The 23,839-nt window shown below is 39.4% G+C and overlaps 2 protein-coding genes across 3 annotated transcripts in view; one reads left to right on the top strand and one right to left on the bottom strand.

The window, feature by feature from the left end:
* yes1 (YES proto-oncogene 1, Src family tyrosine kinase) overlaps window positions 1-17,528 on the top strand; it is a 38,939-nt gene extending 21,411 nt beyond the window's left edge. The window contains exons 3-12 of the mRNA XM_057333246.1: window positions 849-948; window positions 2,691-2,789; window positions 3,833-3,936; window positions 4,065-4,214; window positions 5,494-5,649; window positions 7,162-7,341; window positions 8,244-8,320; window positions 10,125-10,278; window positions 11,225-11,356; window positions 15,355-17,528. Coding sequence (XP_057189229.1) covers window positions 849-948; window positions 2,691-2,789; window positions 3,833-3,936; window positions 4,065-4,214; window positions 5,494-5,649; window positions 7,162-7,341; window positions 8,244-8,320; window positions 10,125-10,278; window positions 11,225-11,356; window positions 15,355-15,563 — 1,361 coding nt within the window. The 3' untranslated portion in view covers window positions 15,564-17,528. The remainder of the gene's footprint in view (window positions 1-848; window positions 949-2,690; window positions 2,790-3,832; window positions 3,937-4,064; window positions 4,215-5,493; window positions 5,650-7,161; window positions 7,342-8,243; window positions 8,321-10,124; window positions 10,279-11,224; window positions 11,357-15,354) is intronic.
* A 332-nt stretch (window positions 17,529-17,860) lies between these two features.
* clul1 (clusterin-like 1 (retinal)) lies at window positions 17,861-22,445 on the bottom strand. Of its 2 annotated transcripts, none has more exons than XM_057333248.1 (9): window positions 22,325-22,445; window positions 20,608-20,743; window positions 20,325-20,473; window positions 19,882-20,070; window positions 19,290-19,719; window positions 19,081-19,203; window positions 18,782-18,996; window positions 18,423-18,527; window positions 17,861-18,222 (listed from the first exon to the last, which is right to left on the bottom strand). In XM_057333248.1, the coding sequence occupies exons 2-9, from the start codon at window positions 20,708-20,710 to the stop codon at window positions 18,214-18,216; spliced, it is 1,323 nt and encodes a 440-aa protein (XP_057189231.1). In that variant the 5' UTR covers window positions 20,711-20,743; window positions 22,325-22,445; the 3' UTR covers window positions 17,861-18,213. The 2 variants fall into 2 exon arrangements, with proteins under 2 accessions (XP_057189231.1, XP_057189232.1); XM_057333249.1 differs by having other exon boundaries at window positions 19,900-20,070.
* Between the last annotated feature and the right edge of the window lie 1,394 nt (window positions 22,446-23,839).

The raw sequence follows: 23,839 nt of genomic DNA, 5'->3' as shown, positions 1-23,839 counted from the left end.
TCTTGTCACAGGGCAAGTCTTGTACACACATATGCTCTTTCAGACAGCATTTGCTCTGATAGCTCTTGGTTAACAGATAAATCCAGTGTGGTCTGATGGAAATCGTCTCCGGGGAAAATCCGCAGAAATTCTGTTCAATGTCAGTGAGTGGGTAGAGAGAGGACGGTACCTTGTGGATCCAGCACACTTACATAAACTTCGATTCCACGCTGCCAGTAAACCATATTCACATAAAGCAGTTAAAATCTTATGCCATTAATCATCAGCGACACTTCAAATCACCAACAGGTTAAACCTGATCCAATATAATAGACTAACAGAAAAAGTACAACACCTACACAAGCTTTATGGCCATTATGCTTCTGCACTTGGCAGATCTTTGTGTGAGGCTGTAATAAGTGGGCCGGTCCTCTGTTCTTCACTAATGAAAAATCTGGTTTTGGGGACCAATTTAGATTTAATCCTGCCGACTCTTTTTGTCCCCAACACTTAAAACCATTTCAGCTTTGCTGTTTTTCTACTTCCTGTCAAACCCAGCCAATCTTCACCGTTCATAAACTGCACTGTTGAAAAACGCAGTGTTTATGTAATCAAGACAAAGTCGGCTAATGATAACTGACTGCACAGACAACTGAGCTGGGAACAAAATCAATGGATGCTCCCTTCAGCATGTCTATAAATGCTTAACAAAACACTGTTATGTGGCTGAAATGGAAGCTAATGCTTCACTGTGAATGAAAACGCAACTTATTTTGGCAATTGCTCAGTGAATCAACTGCTAACCATTATTGTGTGGTTTGGTTTTTGCGTAACCTTTATACATGTCATCTACTTTGATTTTCTTGCAGGTGGTGTAACTTTCTTTGTGGCCTTGTATGATTATGAAGCTAGGACAGCAGATGATCTCTCCTTCAAGAAAGGCGATAGATTTCAGATCATCAATAACACGTGAGTACCGTTACATCTACCACCACATTTACAGTGTCATTCATCATCGCATTTATTGTAACATTTACCGTGCCATTCAACGTCACATTCACCACCACGTTTGCCGTGACATTCACCATTACATTAATCATAACATTCATGTCACATTCATCATCACATTTTCCGTGACATTCATGTCACATTCATCTTATCATATATTTCCCATCACATTTTCCGTGACATTTACCATCATATGACATTTCAAGTTCAAAGTGTATTTGTCACATACAAAACCATACATAGTACGACATGCAGTGAAATGCTTTTTCGACTGTCCAAATAGAGTAGAAAAGAGATAGGAAAGGAAGGAAGGTTACTATATATAAACAATTTATAAATATAAATAGTGTAGGGGAAGTGTCCATGTAAAGTGCAGGTGCTGTGCAATATATGTATATATATATATATTTGTCACATTCGACAATATTTACCATCGCATTTACTGTGATATTTAATCACATTTATAGTAACATTCACGTCACATTGCCATCGTATTTATCGTTACATTTACATTGCATTTATTATAACATTCTCATCACATTCAGCATCCCAATAACCATGACATTTACGTCATCTTAACATTTAACATATTTACCATCACATTTGATTTAGCGTGACATTTACCATCGTAACATTCATGTCTCATTTATTGTACACTTATGATGACATTCACAATCACATTCATCGTAACATTCACGGCAAATTCGCCATATGTCATAACATTCGAGTTACATTCATAATCACATTTATTGTAACAGTCACCGTCACATTTTTTGTAACTTTCTTGTCACATCCATTATCACATTTACATGACATTTACGTCACAATCACATTTACCATCACATTCATATCACATTTATTGTAACATTCCCGTTACATTCGTCATCACATTTACCATGACATTTACCATCGTACCATTCATGTCACACTATATTATAGTGTTCTCCCTAACACTTACCATGACATTCATAATCACATTTATTGTAATATTCAACATCACATTCACCATGGCATCCACAATCACAATCATCATTATCACATTTATTCTAATATTAACCATCACATTATTCGTTGCACATTCATCGTAATATTCACAGTCACAATTATTAGATCATTCATGTCACATTTGTCATAACCTCCTTATTCATCACATTTAGCATCTCAATTTTTGTGACAATAACCGTCGCATTCACAATCGCATTTAGCTTCAAATTCATGATCACATTTATAGTAACATTCACTATTGTATTTATCATCACATGTATTGTAAATCATTTATCGTAACATTTATGTCACATTGAGGTCGCACGAGTTAAGCATGTCATGTGCGCTAAAGATGATCCAGACACAAATGTTGAATTGTGCAGGATTTATTATGTTTTTTAATCCATCATTGTATTCTAAACTCATCGAAGGCTAAATCTGTCCGGGTTAATGCGTTTCCGTAATGGGCCATCTGTTCGAGCCAGTTTATAGCTTTCAGTAAACGCACACGCCTCAGATTAACCCCCCGAGGGTGCAGGGAAGGTTGGGAGTCCAAGGGCCCTGATATTTTAATCGTACAACTCAAATTCCTTCACTTTCCTGCTCTGTTACTTTGTTGATAACTCGGACGTTTGCTAAATTGTTTTCAGCGTGTGGTGAAGGACATGAACCCTGATAACTTTGTCTAAAGCCAGTTGTGTCTTTGCTTCACACCACAGAGAGGGTGACTGGTGGGAGGCTCGTTCCATCAACACAGGGCAGAAGGGATACATTCCCAGCAATTACGTGGCTCCTGCCGACTCCATCCAAGCGGAAGAGTAAGTAACTCCTCTCCCCCTGCGTTTATCCAATCATCTCATCCCTTCACACAGTAATTGAGAGAGCGTGATGTCCGGTCACACTTACGCCCTGAGCCCTGGTGCTGACAAACACGCCAGCAAACGCATGACTTGCAGACAAAAGACTCTCTTTCAGTTACTTCCTTTTCAATCTGTCTTTATTTCAGTGTTGCCTTTTCTCTGACTCCCTCTTAGCCATATTATTTATCTCACCATATTCCTTCTTTCATTCTTTTTCCTTCCTACTTCCTTATACAAATGTTTGCAAGGTCTTCTGCCTTGCCAAGCTCTTGTCTTTGCAGGTTTCTTTTGTAATAGCATTGCCAGCCTTGATCACAGTCTGTTGACACCCATTATTTTCTCAGAAGACCAGCCCGTACTGCTAGTCTTTTAATAGCTTAGATCAGATTTTCAGTGCAAAACAATTTACAAGATTTAAAAATGACACAATGCATATAACCCTGCAGTGATCAGATTTTTTTATTATTTTGTAAACAGTTTAGGCATTTAAGCTTTTTCGTTAGAGAATGATATAATTCTCTTCCATCAGACTTCACAACTAAAATTTGTTTTGTTTTTTCTTTAATTAGTTTTGCTGCATCGCGCTTTGTGTAAATATGCCCTTATATTTTCTATACCATTCTATTCATTCCTGTTCTCAACCTTCTTCTTCAAGGCCCCCCATTCTATTCAACGATATTCAAAGGCCCCCCTCCCACCCACAAAATCTGGGATAAAATATTTTAGAGCTTGACATTAACTGGAAAAATGTTTATTTATAAAAATGGCCAAACAAAAAAATCTTGTTGTAGTTTTAAAATGTATTTCAATACTCATTTAGTCTCGTTTTTTAAATATTAGTCATCTTGAGGACCCCTTGTAAGCCAGCTGGGCCCCCCTTGTGGGCCACAGCCCCCTTTAAGAATCACTGTTTTAGTAGATTTTAACTAGTTTTTTTCCCCATTTCCCCAGTGAAGTTGTCCTGGTGTTACGTTTCTTACAAACAAACATTTGTCTCACAGATGGTACTTTGGAAAAATGGGTCGTAAAGATGCTGAGCGATTGGTGCTGAATCCCGGAAACCAACGAGGGACTTTCTTGGTCAGAGAAAGTGAGACCACTAAAGGTTAGTGAATTACCGCCTGTCTGACAACGTACACGAAGCACTCTGAACATAACACAGCAGACATCTTACTGAATTATTCTTATACGTGTATCTGTATGAAAATCCATTGCTTTCATATCTTCTGGCAGGAGCGTACTCTCTTTCGATACGAGACTGGGATGAGATGAAAGGAGACAACGTGAAACACTACAAAATTCGAAAGCTTGACAACGGCGGTTATTACATCACCACTAGAGCACAGTTTGATACTCTGCAGAAACTGGTGAAGCATTACACAGGTTAGTAGATTCAGTTGAACATCAAATGTGGATAGAAAATACAGTGTCTTTGCTTTTTCTGAAATGGGACATTAAGGTTTTTGAGTTTTGGGGCACTGTGACATGCCTTGAACTATCTGGAGGTGTCAGGGTGGTGATTTGAAGCTTCGGAAAGCTCTCTGTGACTAACACTAACAGGTGCCTGACATCTGCTGTGAGAAACTCCTCCTCATTCACACAGACAGACACTTCATCTTGGCTTAGTTTCCTCAGGACAATGACTGAGAGGGCTTTTGACATCGACACCTCTTTGATCTTTGAGACGTGATGCGACTGTCCGGCCACAGCGTTATTGTAGATGATGTCAGTCCATTTTAAACGAAACCCATATATTAACAAAACCGTGGTCTTTGTCGAGCTGTACTAGAGTTACATTAGTGGTTAAATGAGTAGTTCGTTTCAAAATTTGTCCCCATTGACTTGCCATAGTAGGAATATAAAATTACTATGGAAAGTGAATTTTGAAGTGAACTATTCCTTTAAACATTGAGCAAATCCCCGCAGCCATTTTCACCAAACAGAGTTTTCCCAGAAGAGTGGAAGATTTTATAGCAGCAAACAACAGACCTACTTCCTAAAAAAAATCAATGGCTTTAGAATTAAGTGTTCTGCCATCGTGAAAATGGTTGTTTGTATACTTTTGCCTGTTTAATGACGTTTCCTCAAACTTTTCCACTTTGTGTAATTGTAATTGTTTTCTGTAAGTTGTTCAGTACACCCTGTAAACAGAGAGCCTTTGAGAGTTGCTAAAAATAAATAAAAATAAACATTTTGTGAGGGTAAAATGGGACATTTGACGTGTGTAGGAACATAATTGCCATTGGGCTTCTGTGTGTAATGTGAAGAATGTCAAGCTTTAATGAAAGGCCATCGGTCTTTGCTCTCTCGCTGTGTAACCACCTTCTAAAGGTTTTGATCAATTTTGTTTCCAAAGACAGTGACGAATGTGTTTTGTGGTGGGATAAGAAAAGAATGAATGACTCTTGCTCTCTCACAGGTCGTTTCATAGTCATGATCTTTTATGGCTTTACAAGCGAATAGGTGTTCGGCTTCATGCGGCTCTGGACAGACCGATCAAGGTCTAATCGCTCGAATCGTTCTTATGGTACTTAGATTATACCAATCTTTAATTTACCACTGGTCTGCGCTGAGCCGCATGAGGTCAAACGCCTATTCTCTTGTTCACTATGATGTCATTCTGTGTGACATCACTAATCACCTGTGTTGTGTTTATGTATAGAGCATGCAGATGGGCTGTGCTACCGGCTGACTGCAGTGTGCCCGACAGTGAAGCCCCAGACTCAAGGACTGGCTAAAGACGCATGGGAAATCCCACGAGATTCACTGCGCCTGGAGCTCAAACTGGGTCAGGGCTGCTTCGGAGAGGTCTGGATGGGTAAGACACACAATGCTATGCCAAATACATATCCACATACCCATATATCTACAAGGCTAGCAGGCCTGGCTTACTGAACACATACATTAATCTCATTCACATATATTGTGATTTTGAACAGGGCTCTAGACTAACATTTGAGAGGGATGGCACTGGTAGCACCAGCCCTTAATTTGGTAGCACCAGAGTCGTGGGGTGAGGCAAGAAAAAAGAAACGCTAAAACTACATCCAAACATGTTCAATGCATTAGTAAATGAATTACAAATGAATAGAAATAATTTTTGTTTATACAAAAACTCTCTTTCAACACTACCATATTTAAAGCACATCTTTAACAACTAAATGATTGTATGCTACTTTTTTCCTTTTTCTGTTGTGAACAGCTCATACAAGAACACAATTCTTTTAATATCAGTGAGAGTTTTTGGCCCGTCCTTAGCTGATGAACATTATGAACAGAAATCTTTATTATGCTGCTGCCCCTTTAAGAGCAAGTATACGCATATGCAGATCTAATATACTGTGATACGTGCGTTTTGTTTCCCAGCTGTTTACATTCACGGATCAGACTGCTTTTACTTACTACTTGCTAATATCGGAAGTTTATATGTTCGCTAATATCAGAATTTTGCCATAGTTTTGTGTTTATATGTTCGTTTCAGAGTAAGAAGATGTGAAAGAACTCAGTTTAGTAGTTTGCGCTCTGACTCTCTGGGTGTGTCCAAACAGCCCGCGAGAACTGAAAGCTTTTGGTGATTTTTCTTCATGAAAGCTGCATTGATACAAATGGTTGGCTTTTATCCATAGTGACTTACAAATAAAAGTATTTAACGTTATGTTACTAGCACCAGAACAACTGGTCGCACCGGCAGGAAAAACAGTCTCAAAAAGCGACCATTTGGTCACAGTCTAGAGCCCTGTTGAACATGCCTCTTTTTTTCTTAAAAGCACCATAGTTTGAGGATGTTTTTTGTACATGAGATGTGAATATGGGTTAATAAACACACAAGTCTTTTGTCACTTCTCTAAAAGCTCGGCCTACGGCAAGCTCCAGCATGTCGCATCATAAAATCCAATCTCAGGAATTCTACACATTGTTTTTACATGTGCTCCAACATGCACAGTCGACCACACAAAACTTGTTTTGTCAGGTTCTGGCAGTCTTGCCCTATGTCAAAATATCTCGAAATACATTTATTGATTCTTTTTGTGCTGCTACATGGAGTATTAACTGGAATAGGCATGGTGTTTTTCTAACATCAGTTTTTTGTGTGTGTTCTTGGATAAACATTTTTCTTTGGAAATAATACTATTCAGCACTGTTATTGGTCTGGCATAGACTTTAATTTTGTAAAACAAGCATTTCTAGAGATGAACAAAAGGCACATAAAACAATGAAGGCCTTTAATTTCTAATGTACTCAGAGAGCAGTTTGAACCTATTGGTATGTTTTGCTTGGTTTTATTCTTTGCACCTCTCTCATTTTTTCTCTGGCTTTTGTTTGTTAATAGGTACATGGAACGGCACAACTAAAGTAGCTATTAAGACTCTGAAGCCAGGCACCATGTCTCCTGAAGCCTTCCTGCAGGAAGCCCAGATCATGAAGAAGCTTCGGCACGATAAGCTTGTGCCTCTTTACGCTGTGGTGTCTGAAGAGCCGATTTACATCGTTACCGAGTTCATGGGCAAAGGTTAGATAAACTTGAATTTGTCTGTTTTTTCATTGCCCTGATTTATGTTTTCTAATACAAACTGTTTGGCCTTAGGCAAATGTCATTTTAGTACAGTGTGTTACACATACTGTATATTCGCACAAAATTTACACTGTTGCAATGCATAAATTGATATGTGGTTTCTAAATTTGCAGATCTTATCTTTAGAATGGCTATATGATATCTTTGAGATTTTAATATTTCTGTTTATGCCTAATAACTTGGTCAATAACTGTGGGTGTTAATATTGTGTTAATAATGGTCAAAAGATAATATGGTTAAAAATTCAGAACCAGTATTTGGTTAACTCTTTGGTTTGCACGTTCAGCATTTTGTCTCAGAATGACTGATTTTTGGGTGAATTGCCTCTTTGTCATCGTTTATTATCCCTCATGTCTTTAAAAACCTGTATTTGACTCTTCTGTGAAACACAAAAGATATTTGGAGAAATGTCTCGGTGGTTTTGTGTCCATATAATGGAGATCAATGGGGGTCAATGTTGTTTGGTTACCAACATTCTTCAAAATATATTCTTTTGTGTTCTGCAGAAGAAAGAAAGTCATACAGGTTCGACATGACACGAAGGTGAATAAATGATGAAAAACATTTTGGGGTGAACTATCCCTTTAAGAGCAACAACGGTTCAAAACTATTTCATTCATTCACGCTTTATTCATTCGCTAAAAAAGAGAAAGTACAAAATATTCTAAATTAAAGTTGAAATTGACTGGTCGCATTATTTAATTTGAATGAATATTACGATAATAGTTTTATTGTGAATTCGTTGGCCACAATTATTGTGCATCTGATGTTCTGACAGCTCTAGTTGCTTAGACTATATATAACCTAAAACCTGTATTCTCTATACGTCTGTCTTTCAGGGAGTTTGCTGGACTTCTTAAAAGAAGGCGAGGGCAGACATCTCAAACTGCCCCAGCTGGTTGACATGGCCGCCCAGGTGAGCGAGACCTCCTTCTATCCATGACTCCACTATATATCCAGCCAGATCTGTTTCTCTCTTCTACACATAGTAACACACCGCTGCTCAATCTGTAGCTGAAGCCTGTCACAGAGAACCTGGAAGAGCAGCGTGTCCCCGAGCGGCGGGGTTTTAGTTTCAACCTCCATCTGGCTGTCATATTTATTTAATATCTGATATGACATCCTGCCGCCCGTGTGTTTCTCCCAGCCTCTATGATCTTCATTTCCCGCCTAATGCCTGGAGCACTTAACCGCTCACTCCTGTGGGGCCACTTCACTTTAATGTGTCTACTCCATTCTGCTCTGTTCGCTTAAAAAGCTTACTCTTGCTCTCTCACGTCCTCCTGTGCGCTCTCTCCCCCCCTGGACTCCCATCACTGCCACACTGGCTGGCTGATGCTTCAATCTACCTCATCTCAACCTGCGCCAATGCTGCTGTGAATATGAAAGCGCTTGAATTTGTTTTGATTATTTTATTATTGTTTATTCTATATAATTTATCGGCCTTTTCGAGGCTTGTTTTTTTCAGTGCGTGTTTAGTTATCATTTCATTTAGCATTTCAGGGCTTCCACAGTTGAAATTAGGGATCGGTATTGGCCCGATACCAAGCTCATGTACTCATACTCGTAATGACACACCGATACCTCACGTGACATACATAGAGCCCTATGATTTCCGCAATGCGGAAAACGCGGACGGAATCGATTAATCCAGGCATTTCCTAACAATAAATTAGCGCTGAACAGCTAACGAAATATTCAGATACTGTTTAAATATGTATTCTGCTTGTTTTGCGTTACCGTGTGCGAAAGAGTGGTGCGGTTGCGTGTACTGAACGCATTGTGCTTGTGGAGCTTTCAGCGCCAGCGTTTCAGTGCACGAGGACACGAACACATCCGTTAAAATAAAAGTCCGGTTAACTTAAACCAACGCTCTTTGCGGCGTCCCGTCAAAATAAAAGTCCGGTTGACTTGAACAAGTTATAATAGACTCACATTTTACCACACCACCCCCCTTAATTTTTTTTAATAATTTGACCACAGAGTATATTGTTTACTTTAGTAAACTGAAGTAAATGTGCTAGTAAAATTGTGCTACTTGTCTTAAAAATTAGAACTTGATTAAAAAATAGTACTTAAATTTAAGTAGACCTAAAAACAAAAGAAAAAAAGAAAATGTACCAGTAAGATACTGGTTTATTAACATTATTGTACATTATACAGGCATCGGTTATAGGTATCGGTATCGGCGAGTACCAGAAACAAAATATCGGTACTCGTACTCGGTCTTTAAAAAATGGTATCGGTGCATCCCTAGTTGAAATGATATCATGTAAGTATTTAATATAATATAGTATAATATATATTTCATGACATTACATTTCTCAGGGCTGCCTCGTGTTGTTGCAGTCGAGAGGCATTAGTGTCATTTTGGTTTTACTTCTCATAACAGCTGACAAGTGTTTTTGTTTAGTTTTCGTTTCAGTTTATGTTAACAATAACACTTGTTGTGTGTTAATTTCCCTCTGGAATATTTCATAAGTGATTGTTTCATTCCCTCAAGCTTGTGTTTAGCAGCAGGTCTGCTCACTTGCAGCTGGTGTTTTCACATCTTTGGTTAAGACTGTTTAAACACTTTCTTACTCAAACAAGTCCTGCTGTTTTTCTTGCTTTTCATGCTTTTATCTGATCTCTGAACTTTATGCCTAGATCTGAGCAGGTGTCTTTAATGAAGCGTGCTTGGAGTTGCCGGATGCTTAATTTCCCGTTGTCTTGTCTAGATTGCAGATGGCATGGCTTTCATTGAGAGGATGAACTACATCCACAGAGATCTGAGAGCTGCTAACATCCTGGTGGGTGACAATCTGGTCTGCAAGATCGCCGACTTTGGCCTGGCTAGGCTCATCGAAGACAACGAATACACTGCTAGACAAGGTGCGTGCATGTCAAATGCAATGTTTATAAACCCAAGGGGTTGTGGAAACTTTGTTTTTCAAATCAGGGCAAGCCACGGCATTTAATTGTCTAAGTAGAGGAATGGTTATGTATACAAAATGGTTGGTGAACTAGGTAACTCACCATCTTATGGCTAGAACAATACCGAAAATGCAATGCAGTCAACACCTTATACAAAATGACCTCACCTAGTTTCTGGATCCATTATCTTCCAGAATTCATAGCGAATGGGCAGAGTAAGTTGTCGTATTGATGCATGGTGTACAATTCCATGTGGGAATGCTGGGAATAGGCCTTTTGGGCACTAAAAAAAGCTGACTCATACTGTCAGGTAGGGCTCTTTGAAAATTCTCAGAGACTCAGAACTGTATGCAAGACTGCTCAGCCTCTCTCTCACTCTCTCTCTCTCTCTCTCTCTCTCTCTGTGTGTTGCTGTAATGACTTGTGTTGGATGGACAGGGGCTGTCTGGAATCTGTTATGTCTAGCTGACATTTTGTTTGTTTGCCCTTTTGGATTGTCAGTGCACTTCCACTCAAGGGAACATCAGCTTTAGTCAGGCTTATTTTCTTTGACTCCTCTATTAGTGAATAAATGCTCCCTGAATATGCCAAAAATAAGACTAAACAGTTATTGTGAACTGGAAGAGCACTAGAATATAACACAGACGATCCAGACACATTGAGCTGTGCCACTTGTGTGGGACACGCAGGTTTCCATCCAACTCCATCCTTTCCTGTCCTCTCTATTGTCTCAAAGACAAAAGAGGCAAAACCACTTCATTGTCAAATTTGTTTCTTCTTGAATTAAGTAATGAGAAGTGAGTGGGCTTGTTTTAAAATGCTGACACATTCTTTTACTTCAGTAACAGCATTGACTGCTCTGCAGTAATTTAAAGATTGTGTAACAGTGCCATTGTTCTTCCAGGAGCCAAGTTTCCCATTAAGTGGACTGCACCAGAGGCAGCTCTGTATGGCCGATTCACCATCAAATCTGACGTGTGGTCCTTCGGTATTCTGCTGACTGAGCTGGTGACTAAGGGCAGAGTGCCATATCCAGGTGAGACGATAGTTGCAACCGTGAACTGTTTTTTTTTATTTTTTCAGTATTGCATTTTAATTTGCTTTGACTGGAGGTTCAATTTAATTTAATTTGAAGTAGAGTTTTCACACTAGCAAAAATCCAGTGAATTGTGTGATTCTTGTTACCAATTTTTGAAACCAAAGCAAAAAACTAATATGCTAGTGAACACACTACAAATAGATAGTAGTAGTAAAACCTGATCAGTAAAACTTAATTGTGGAGCATAATTGTGCGACCCATTAACCTAAAATACTGTGTATAAAGGACTATATTTACTTTTCCTTGATGGGCATTTTAAAGCCGCAATCTATAACTTTTGTCTGCGTATCGCCTGTATCTCTGTTTGAAACATAAAATTGCCTTTAAGTGGGTTGGAGTTAAATGACATCAAAATGACAGATTCGGTCAAATTGTACCCAACAGCTCACATTATAAATCATTATTTCTTTCTATGGTGCTTTTTACAATTTTGAATTGTTGTAAACAGTGCAGTGTATTGCTTTACTGTAAATATATAAAGCAGACAGCAGTGACCAAAAAAAGGGATTAAATATCGTTGCTGTTCTTTCGAAACCTCAGATCACCACAATTTACAGATTTTCAGGAAACGGGGGAAAATGTCATTTTTAACTTATGCCCTGTCCACACGAACACAGGTATTTTCAAAACTGCAGTTTAGCCATTCGTCCACACGCAAACGCAGCACTCGTTCACTGAAACTGAACTTTTTTGAAAACTTCTTTCAGGGTGAAGATTTTTAGAAACTCCGGTTTCAGTGATGTCGCGTAGATTGAAACTGGAGATTTGGCGTATGACGTTGGAATGCGTGCCACTATCTCCTTTGTTTGACATCAGATTCCAGACTTCTGATTGGCCAACACGACTTTACAGTTAGGGTTATATCGCCACCTGTTGGTTTGGCATGCTTTTGACCACGCTTTACAGCGTGTTTTTGCGTTTTCTTGTGGAAGCGTTTTTTTTTTTTTTAACGAAGTAGGAAAAACTCTTGTTTATAGAAATACACGTGTACGTGTGGTCTAGTCCTGAGTAAATATACTTTATTTGTTCGATATTTGCAAAACCCAGTGACAAACATAAAGGCTAACTAATAATAATGATTTATGACGAAATAACAAAAAAACACAAAATATGGAGTACAAGGTTTTAGAAGCACAGCAGTGAAAATAAGAAATCATGTTTTTTATTATGTTATCATGTTTTTATTGTGTTTATTGTATTGAGTTAGCTGTATTTGTTTTAGTTATTATTGCTTAATTAAAACAACCCAACTGCAGTTTAATTTATATTAATTGGAATGCACAAAACATGAACATCTGTTTTTGCAAATGAACTATGGTAACCTACATGGTAACCTGTAAATCAAGTTAACAATGTTTAACACTGACTTTACATTACTTGCTCACAAACTGATTTTTCTCTTTTTTTTTTTAACCAAAATTGCTAGCAAACAAGGCATTTTTAAGTATCACCTCACTTCCCTGTGAATGCCATTAAAATCACTCATTTCCACATTGGCGTCATTGAAGGACTGCTTTTTGTTCACCTGAAACAGCTCACCATGGCCTTTAGGTTCACAGTCAGGTTTGTTAGAGCAGAGTTAAGACTGAAGCCTGCAGGTAGATAGATCTTCAGGAGCACCCCTGCCATAGACAGTCAGGTCCAGTCCGAGGTGCTGATTCTACTGTGCCCCCTACTGGAGCAGAGAGGGACTGCTGGTATGTTATTACATTTACATTTAGTCATTTAGCAGATGCTTTTATCCAAAGCGACTTACAAAGAGTTCAGGGAGCAATTAGCGATATGTCATACAGGAGCAATAATACAATAGGTGCTAATACAAAGTTAGTTTCAACAAAAGCTAGACCAATACCTGTTGAGAGAAAGAGAGAGGGTTAGTGGGTTTTTTTTCATTTGTCTGTCAAGTATTCACAGAAGAGATGGGTTTTAAGTATTTTTTTTTAATGTTGTGAGAGATGTGGTTGACCGGACCGAGTTAGGAAGAATGTTCCACCAGGAAGGAATTGTGAAGGAGAATGAGCGGGAAAGCAATTTACAGCCCTTATGAGAAGGCAGTACAAGACACCGCTCGTTTGCTGAACACAGGGTTCTTGATGGGGTGTATACTTGAAAGTATGCCGGTCCAGATCCAGTGATAGGTCCTATAGGCAAGCATTAGTGACTTGAATCTGATACGGGCTTCAACCGGTAGACAGTGGAGAGAGATGAAAAGGGGTGTCACATGAGCCCTTTTGGGCTGTTGGAAGACGAGGCGTGCTGCTGCGTTCTGAACCAGCTGGAGTGGTTTGATAGCCTTTGCAGGAAGACCAGCAAGGAGAGCTTTGCAGTAGTCCAACTTTGAGATTACCAGGGCCTGGACAAGGAGTTGTGCCGCATGCTCAGTGAGATAGGGTCTAACCTTTCTAATGTTGAATATGGCATAAGAGTGATACGAGAAGCCGTGTATGTATGGGTCCCAAGGATGTCGTGTAGATGAAAAAAAGCAGCGGTCCAAGCACCGATCCCTGAGGGACCCCAGTGATGAGCAGTGGACTTGAGCCTCTCCATGACACCCTGAAGGATCTGCCGGAGAGGTAGGATTTGAACCAGCGGAGAAGAGAGCCTGAGATTCCTAGAGATGACAGGGTTGCTAGCAGTATTTGGTGATTGACACCGCTGCAGATAGGTCTAGCAGAATCAGGACCGAGGATTTAGATTCCGCCTTGGCTAGCCGCAGTGCTTCTGTGACCGATAGCAGTGCAGTTTCAGTGGAGTGGTTTGTTTTGAAGCCAGACTGCTTGTCATCCAGTAGTTTGTTATGGGATAGGTAGGAAGACACCTGGTTGAAAACTGCCCTTTCAAGTGTTTTTGCAATAAATGGGAGGAGAGAGACAGGTCTGTAACTGTCGGTAGTAGAGGGGTCCAATGTGGGTTTCTTAAGTAGGGGCGTGACCTGGGCCTGTTTGAATGTGGATATTATTGAATATTGAATGTTATTAGTACTCAGAAGAAGCCATCTGGATGAGGCGTTTGAAGGCCTGACTGGGCACCAGTTCTTTATTTACCACCATCTGTCCTCCCCTCCCTGCCCTCGTCTCTCACACAGACCAGCCTGACATTTGTAGTGCTTACCTAAACCATTTCACTCAGGCTGCACATCAAAATTAGAGTTCAGTTATCCATTATTGATGGGAATCGATTCTATGCTCTCAGATGAGTCTGGATTTATACACAAACTTCTCTTAAGTGCGTTCAACTGTTGTAAGGTGATAAATTCCAGTAAATAGAAAAACCACGAGCCCCATTGTTTGGACATTAGTTAACAAAACAAACCACCTTAAATCCCGTTGGATGAAAGCATCTTCCAAAATAAAATAGTTAATTTTGATAAGAGTTCCCAGGCTGTACATGCTCGAGTGCTTTTTTTATTGAATTTCTGAAGGCTGTTTGACAGTGTTTGCTCAACAGCTGGGAGTAGATGGCTCAGAGGATATAAATGGCACTGGTGTAAAAGTTTATAATGCGCAATATAGCAAAGTTTTGCCAAGACACAACAGGAAGCCCACTATCCTTTTAACCCTCCACCTATTATAAGATTTATTGATTCACGTTTAGCAAGCTTAACCGTTGTGAGTCATTATGCAAGCAAGTTTTTGCGGTGTCAATTATAGCATCACTCAATGTTTTTGCATGCATAAAGAAGCTCTGATAGCAACTCTATTGGGAATTGAGTTTATTTGTCCTTTGCATTAGCAGAGGCGGTCCGGAAAAAGCTTCCTTCCTCCGAGAGACCTCTCGGTCACATTCAACCCACTGCACCAGACTGTCTGCTTCATTTCGGTCTCAAAGCTCCTGTCCTGCGTGGAGTAAAAGCAAAGCATCCTATTTTTCTGAGGCAGATCTGGTGATGATTTCCCTCAACAGTAAATCTAATTTCATCTCTTCTGTGTCGACAGGCATGGTGAACAGAGAGGTGTTGGAGCAGGTGGAACGGGGCTACAGGATGCCGTGTCCTCAGGGCTGCCCAGATTCGCTGCATGAAATGATGCGGCTCTGCTGGAAGAAAGAGCCAGACGAGCGGCCCACTTTCGAGTACATTCAGTCCTTCCTGGAGGACTATTTCACCGCCACTGAGCCACAGTACCAGCCCGGAGACAACCTGTAGAGACCCTACAGGACCTAGAGACTCGCCACCACGTCCTAATATAAGCCACCGGGACGGAACCCGACGTGGCACCTCCTCCCTTCAGCTCCCCTGCACATGCTTCTTTAAAGAGATGATTTTGTTATATTGTTTCTTTTTTCTTTTTCCCTTCCCCCTCCCTCTCAAATTTATAAACTCAAGAAGAGCATTAAACTGAGGGGAAGGGTGTTTTATAGCATGACTTTCTTTTTCCTGTATGTGAGTATGTGTGTGTGGTGGAGCTGATGAAGGTGGTGTGTTTGAGAGAGGGTTTGGAGTGGGACCACATCATGCTCCCAGAACTCTGTCGGGATGTACTAACCTGTAAGTGCAGAGAGAGGGCGCTGTGACGAAAGCAATGAGCTGGGGCCTGATGGCTCACAGTTGCACAAAGTTGGCTTTTTGTTTCTTCTCCCATTTACACCCGTTTTCTTTTTCACCTGAACACTAAATCCTCTTGTAAAATGAAATCCTTCTTAATAATGTTTTACTTTGCTGTTTTTTTGTTGTTGTTGTTGTTGGTAGTTTGAGTAGTTTATTAAAAGTGACCAATAACTGTGGTTGAATCTATGGCACTGTGGCGGTAATACAGAGATGTTGTGCCATTGCTGGGACAGAACTGTGGAAGTCAGAGAAAGAAAGAGAGAGAGAGCGCGAATGAGGATTTAAGCCTTTCTGAATGTATGAGAGCTTGAGATTGGAGTGAGTTTGATTTTGGGATCGATTTACAGGGCAGAATTTTTACTTATCGAAATCAGACTTTTATTGTAAATCACGATTTTAATAAGAGCATTCAATTTAATCAATCTGAGAACTTGAAATCATATCCTGGGAGATTGATGATTCATGTTTCATTAAGCTTCCTAAACTATTATTGATCTGTCACCATTTTAACCAGCTGCTAGATTTCCAGTAAAAGTTACAACTATTGCAAACATACAAATGTTATTTTTCATTGTTTAACAATAATTTAGCAAAGAGACCATTGACTCAAAAACACGAAAACACATTTTTTCAGTCCATTATTTCTCAAGCTGCTGTTAAAATCCACCAGCCCAACACTAAAAAGTTTCATTTTTACTTATACAAGCATCAACACTGCCATGTATGTTTGTCACCCACCTCATGGTACAAATTCATTGTTCGTTTACACAAATAAACTGCTTACGTGAAGGTGACTTTTTCATCCTGACATACGAATGTGAACTTGCTAAAATGACTTCACGCAGATCCATTTGTTTTGTCTCTCTTAAAGGGTCCTTAAGCAATCATGTGCTGAAACTGTCACCACCGTTTATTTGTCATGATCACTGTGAAACTTCAGGTACTGCAGATTAAGACCATTTAACAGCTGAAGTTACGATGGACTTTTACCAATCTGAACGCAGTAAAAAGCTTTAAATAGCTTCTGCAACACTACAAATGAATTTTTTTATGTTCTATCTGTTTAACTAAAAGTGGTACAGGTTTAATAAGAGTGGGCAAAACAGACACTGTCATACAGCAGTAGCCTACAGTATTACAAGTCAATCTGAATATATGTGTATTTGTCACATGCTTTCTGTAATGTGTTCATTTTATCCATGAGCAGGAATTGAATGAGATCATTACATTGTGGAAATGTTTAGAGGGCTCACTTGTGTATCTTTTCATTTATAGAGAGAGGCCTTGCTTTTTCCTTGTGTATGTTAGCTCTTTATTCCAGGGACTTTATCCAAGACGTCACCCACACATTTTACCATTCTGTTGTACAAGGGCTACAGGCAAGTCTGGTTTTTTTGTGTCTTTAAAAAAGAGAGCAAGTCAATTTGATGTACGTTGAGGGTCTCCGATGCAGAGTTTTAACTACATAAGGACATTTGTTGTGAAACAGTGGTTACGATTACTAATCTGAAGAATTTGTACAGTAAAAAAAATAAAATTTTACGTAATGCTTTTACCTGGCTGTGGATTATTGCTGTTGTTTTATACGTGTTGCCCAATAAAGACATTTGATAAGTTGTTCCCAGTATCAGCTAGGCGTTAGGGGAAAAACGAACGGAATCTAATTTAAAGTTGCTAGTGATTTATAGTCTTTATTTCCCAAATAATTTGGTGTAAACTAGGCAAATGATTTTTCACTAAAACTACACTCTTAAATAAAGGTAATATAAAACGTTCTTCTTTCTTCCCATATAACCCCCGAGTCAAAAGAAGTAAAAAAATCAACCTTTTGTGCAGGTTCTATGCACGTTAAAGGTTCTTCATGGAACCATACAGCCTATTAAAAACATTTCAAGAATCTTTATAAGATTTATTTGTAAGTATCTATTAGGTGTAGTTGTGTAGTTGAACATTGAAATTCATAAACTGTAATGCTGTACATTATATCTGACAGGGTTAACTTAATATACTATGTAGGCAGAGGTACATATTTGCAATGAGCCTGTGTTGCTATTATAACAAGACATTATTACATTTCAGTTACTCGGACTTGTCACAAGATAACCCTAAATAAAGAACGATGCTTGAAAATGGAAAGTGACTTCTTGACTGAATGCATTTCATAAAATAACATCAAACTAACTTAACAGGATATAGGGTGTTAACAGTGTGCCTGATGAAAACAGGTTTCCTCTATTTGGTTTACACATCACCGTGCCTGAAAGTAAATAAAATAAGACCCATAGTTAGCGGCAAGTCAGAACTACACAGTTACTACCTAATTTACAAGCAACCACTTTATTTTTCGACACAACACGAGACTATGGGGTATTTTTTCATGAGATATGGCCCATCCCTGTGACATTGATTAAAGGGATACGCCAACCAAAAATGAAAATTATGTCATGAATTACTTACCCTCAAGTTGTTCAAAACCTGTATAAATGCGTTTGTTCTTTTGAACACAAATGAAGATATACCATAGTAGGGTCTGTTGTCGCCCTCTTCAGTCTTTGCCACCACCTTGACAACACACGGGTCGTTTGTGATTAATATGATACGATTTTACAACATGTGTACTTTTTCTCCGTTCTGCTGATCACAAAGAAAGATATTTGGAGGAATGTAACCAAACAGTTCTGGGTCAGTTCTGATTGACTAGGAAAAGTATTATGAAGGTCAATGGTGCCCCAGAACTGTTTGCTTTCCCGCGTTCTAGATTTATTTAGTGTAATACCATGGTAATATCACAGTACTGTTATATGTAAGTGTCTCACTGTGGCAATGTTAAAGATGCTCTTAGGGCTGGTGGTGTTGTCGGCAAGCTCGGCCACCCAACCGAAGTCAGAAGCCATGTTGCTGATCCAGTTGATGGTGTCCTCGGTGTGACGTTGCACGATGCTCAGCACCTCCTCGTACTGCTGCCTGGACACCTCCAGCAGCTGAGAGGCTTCATCCAGCTCCACGTGCAGCTCCCTCATGCTTGGGCATTCTGATAGTAACACACACCGATATATTCCAGTGTAAATGATCAGTTCTCTTAACAATTCAATATGAGCGTGTGTGTTTTAATTACCGGTGAACACGGCTCCCTGACAGGACTCGCACTTTCCCTGCAGCTTCCAGCATTCTGACGACTGTCTGCGCAGATCTTGGCACAGTCTCTTGTTTTGCACAAATCTGGGGAAGAGTTTCTTCTCTGAAGTAAACGAATACAGGTAATTTAGTACAGGAACCACACTAGGAGCTCGATAAACACTAAAGTGCACTACAGGACAAGAGCACCTTCATTTGCGTTCTTTTCCTCCGCAGAATCATGTAGGTCACCGAAGACCTGTGTGATCACTGCGCCGAACTCCTCCATCACGCTTCTGCCGAAGTCAAAGAAAGACTCCAAAACATCATCCAGACCCACACCCTGCAGAAAGTCCGAATCCAGCTCTTCATTGGAGGGCTTGAGCATCAGCTCGGTTTCACGGTCCACCTCAGGGCTGAAGGCTGTGCGTAGAGCCTGGTCCAACTCGTGGTGGAAGTGAGACACCAACACCACACTGTGACTGACCAGGGTACCCACTTTGGTGAGCAGGTTGTTGAAGGAGTCCTCGATCCTCACCACCTCCAGGTCAGGGTTCTCTGCGCTCTGGTTCAACACTATTTCGTCCTGAGCGTCACGAGGGCCAAAGCGAGAACTCAGTCTTTGAAAGAAGTTCTGGAGCTGTGGAGAATAGAGGTACAGTTGAAGTTGACACCACGTTTATTCATGCAAGTGCACACGAGGCCAAGAATGTGCTTTGGAATCTGAATGTCATAAATGCAGCTACTTTTTTCTCAGTGGATGACAGGGTCAACTCTGAGCGTTTTTAAAGAGAGATCTTACAAAGAGAGGATATTGTACTTTATTGGTGAAGGTGGAGAACCCGCTGCGACAGGTGTTGGTGAAGAAGTTCTTACAGGTGTCTTCAAGGCAAGGTCGACATTCCTCCCAGGAGGAATTAAAAGACACCCTACACTGCTGCTCTGCTTCATTCAGCTTCTTTTTGACCTCCTCAGCGATCTCTGCTGCCTCCTAGTGGTGTAAGAAGGTAGACCTGTTGAATATACTTTTATACCTTTTTTAGATGTTCATATAGAGCATATAAAAATACTGTGATCTCAACTTAGGATGTGACTGCTAAGCCACTGCTCTCACCTAAATATTAACTTAATAAATTCACATCTATCATAAAATACAAGTAGAGACGATTCATTTAACATAATTATGCATTTTTAACAGGCATCTTGACAGGCATCAAGAACTAATTCTTGCATGTAGCCGCTGACCTTCTTCTTCTCTCCGCTGTGCTTGAGAGACTTCATGAGGTTTGTGTGTTTCTCCTCATTCCTGGCCATCACCTCCTTTATTTCTTTGATTCCATACAGAGCTTTAGTAACCTCCTCATCCACCAACTTCTGTCCCTCCAGAGAAAGACCTGACAGACATCGGCACAAAGATATATTCCCATCATTGAGTTATGTTCCATGTCATCAGAGAGAATCTACAATCTTTGCTTATTTTCAATTTACACAGTACTCATGTAAACAAGGTTTAGGTTGATGTGCTCACGTTTGAGGGTGTCAGCTGTTACTCTGGGCAGGGCAGGATCAGGGGCGCAGTGAAAGACCCCCAGAGCTCCCAGTAAAACCAGAGAGAGCATCAGTGCCTTCATCTTGGGCAACTAGAGTCAGGGAATGAACAAAACCTGTGTGAAAACAAATGTCTGCTGTTAAATGACATTTTAGACACATCACTGAACCATGCAAAATATTAATAATAATAGTTCCTTTTGTTTTAAATTATTATTTAATATTATTTAGCAAGTGATGTCCCCACACAGATTTGATTTCAGTTGGGGTAGGGTAGTAACTCCAGCAAGTAACCACAGAGAGGCGCCGTATCTCTTGAAGCAGATCAATTAATAATAAATTCACAGTTTTAACTACTTTCTGAAAATACATTCACCACATCTCTTTTCCGTTTTTGTTATTCTGACTTTCTTGAGTCTATGTGATCAGATTGTGTTCGAATATGAATCATTATTAAGTTTGCATCCAAATATTTCCAGGTCATAAGAGGCTCAGCTGTTAGCTCTCTAGAAGTTTCTTTCGGTGGTTAAATAAGAGGCACATTAGGAATAATAAGAGAACAAACTCATTTTATCCACCAATTCCTCCAAAGAATTTGTTGAATCTGCTCAATTCTGGTGCTGAAATGGTTTGGCAAACAGTCAAACTGTGAGTTGTGTATGTTTTGAAAGACAAGATGATCTCTACATTGAGTCTCAACAACTGTGAAATCCAGAGAAGCAATGCAGAAGAACAAAACTGTAATTTACTTGTCAAACGAACAGCAGAGGTTTAAAGGTCTGATGGTTTCACCAGCTTTACCTCATGGCCATCTGTTGTCTTTATAGTCAACAAAAGCTCTCACATTTGGTGAGTTCGAGTCATAAGCTCATGTTGTAAAGCTGTCAGGTCTTACGTAATATATCTGAGTATTGGTAAAACATTTAGTAACAGGACAACGAATCAGTGGCTATATAACTTGTGCCCCAGTTTTATCAGCAGGTGATTACACAAGTATCTGTTTTAGTGTAAAGAGCATTAGCGAAAAAGACATGCAATCACCGCTTAAGTTATTAACCAGTAAAGGGCACCGCCCACATTGCGCTATGTTGACATCCTTAAAATATATAAACCGTCAATTGACGGCTAAATAATAAATATGCATGCTTCCTTGTTTTATATTCCATCTATCCAAACACTTAATGCTTTACTATTATCTTTTTAATACATATTTCAATATTTAATTACATATAGGCTATACATTATATTTTACAATGTGTGGTATAAGCAGCAATTATAAAGTGCAGTCCAGCATTCTGGATGTTACATTTGTAGTCAAGCTTGAAATACAAACTCTAAGAGAATGTAGCTATTTAGCAGTATATTGAACCATTTGTTTATATTTTGGTAAACTAGATAGAGTCATATATCAGTCTATATATGTTTTCTATTTAGGATGAGGGAAATATACAAAAAGTACATGTTTTTGAGCGACGCAATACCCAACAAATGGAGAAGTGTCTCTTCATACATAAAATAGTTATTTGATTTTGATTTTCACGTGCTTATTGAGCAGCACTTTCGTACTTTCAAATTAAAATATATACATACACATTCTTCTGCGATAACAATTATTTGACAGTAAAAAGTATAATTTGACCAATAGAAAAGAAATATTAAGTATGCATAGCATAATGAGGAAGATAAAATTCACTTACCAGAAAATTCTTACGGATCTTTGACTATACACTCTTTGTAGGAAGGTGTGCTGTTTATCTTTACCAGGACAGTTCTATTTATGCTCTTGAAGCAGAGATGATCTGATTAAAGCATTTAGAGGCTGTGACTGACTGTGTTGCTAATCCGGTCATCAACACAGCAGACACGCACTTTTCTTCTGCTGCACGTATACACTATTGCACACTTCATTATTTGCATGACTATCCAGTCATTATAACAATGTTAACTTTTCTATTTATTGTTTTACTTCGTAGTCTGTAAAACTACATTTTTCTTTCGATAAACACAACTGTTGTTACTATGCAAGTATGTTTAAACTGTTTTTATTCCTGATATAAAGCAGAAATTGGCAGCGCAGAGGTGGTGTTGGGCCCACATTCCCCTCACGTTTCTCATTAGCACACCATGTCCTTTTAAAAGTGCCCTGTCTTCGGGGCTCTGACCCTGAAAATAGTATTTTCTAACCTCTAATGAGAAACAGCAATATGGGCCGCTGGTATGGCCATCTCTGCTAAGTCCAAACACACCTGTTTCTCATAACCCTATCTGGACCCGCTGTGTTCATCTGGTGCCACAGACCTGTTGACTGGCACACTGAGAGCGAATTACCCAAATATACTCCAGTGCTGTTACTGCGAACATCGAGACCACACAAAACATAGGCTATATAAACATGCAAAATGACATGAATAACATAAACATTTCTCATGTTAAGCATATTCTGCCAAATAATGTTTCTTTCTTGAAACTGCAATTCTGTATCAATAGGGTGTCCTACAAATGGTTATAAGCTTCCCAAAATGACTCGGAGTTTGTTTGCTTCTCTTTTGTAAAATGCCAGGTTATTTTAGAAACCATGGAGGAAGCATTTGTGCTTGGTTGTTTTGAAAGCTTCTGACGTGCCATGTAAATGCAGTTGGATAAGGCACCTGCTCTGGCACAAAAGCTGTGCAGTGCTTCAGAGGGCATGTTAAGTCGGTTTAGAGCCCAGCAGAGCTTTAATACGTCGGTGTTGTATTTTTAGTTTATTGCTTAGCCTCGTTAAACTGGAATAACATTTCTGGCAAGTGAAGTGTGAGACTTGTGTGGTGCAAAGCATCACACGATCGTGAGCAATCCAGCGGGATGTCAAATAATTAATCACGGATCCCCGCGGCGGAGGGATTTAGAGGGAAATGCAAAGAACAACACGAGCTGTGTGCTTATTAAGCCGAAGAGAGCGGAACAATTGCGCAAGTAATTTTGGGCAACAGTCGACGCATGCAAAATACTTCATTTCACTTGGCAACAATGAGAATGCAGAAACAAGAGTTTTATGTGAAAAATAATTATAACTTACTCTGAGGCCTATATGCAGAGCTAGACTTGCATTTAAAGAAATCAACTTTAATCCATTTTAACATTATATATTAATTTAGGCTATTTCTATACATTTAAAAGTGGGGTGTCTATTCCCGAACAGTATAATCTACTCATTAAAAATAAGCAAACTG

The sequence above is a fragment of the Triplophysa rosa genome, linkage group LG5 (genome assembly GCF_024868665.1).
Source record: "Triplophysa rosa linkage group LG5, Trosa_1v2, whole genome shotgun sequence".
NCBI lineage: Eukaryota > Metazoa > Chordata > Actinopteri > Cypriniformes > Nemacheilidae > Triplophysa > Triplophysa rosa.
Note: the sequence above shows the minus strand (reverse complement) of the source record. Positions and strands in the feature narration are given on the sequence as shown.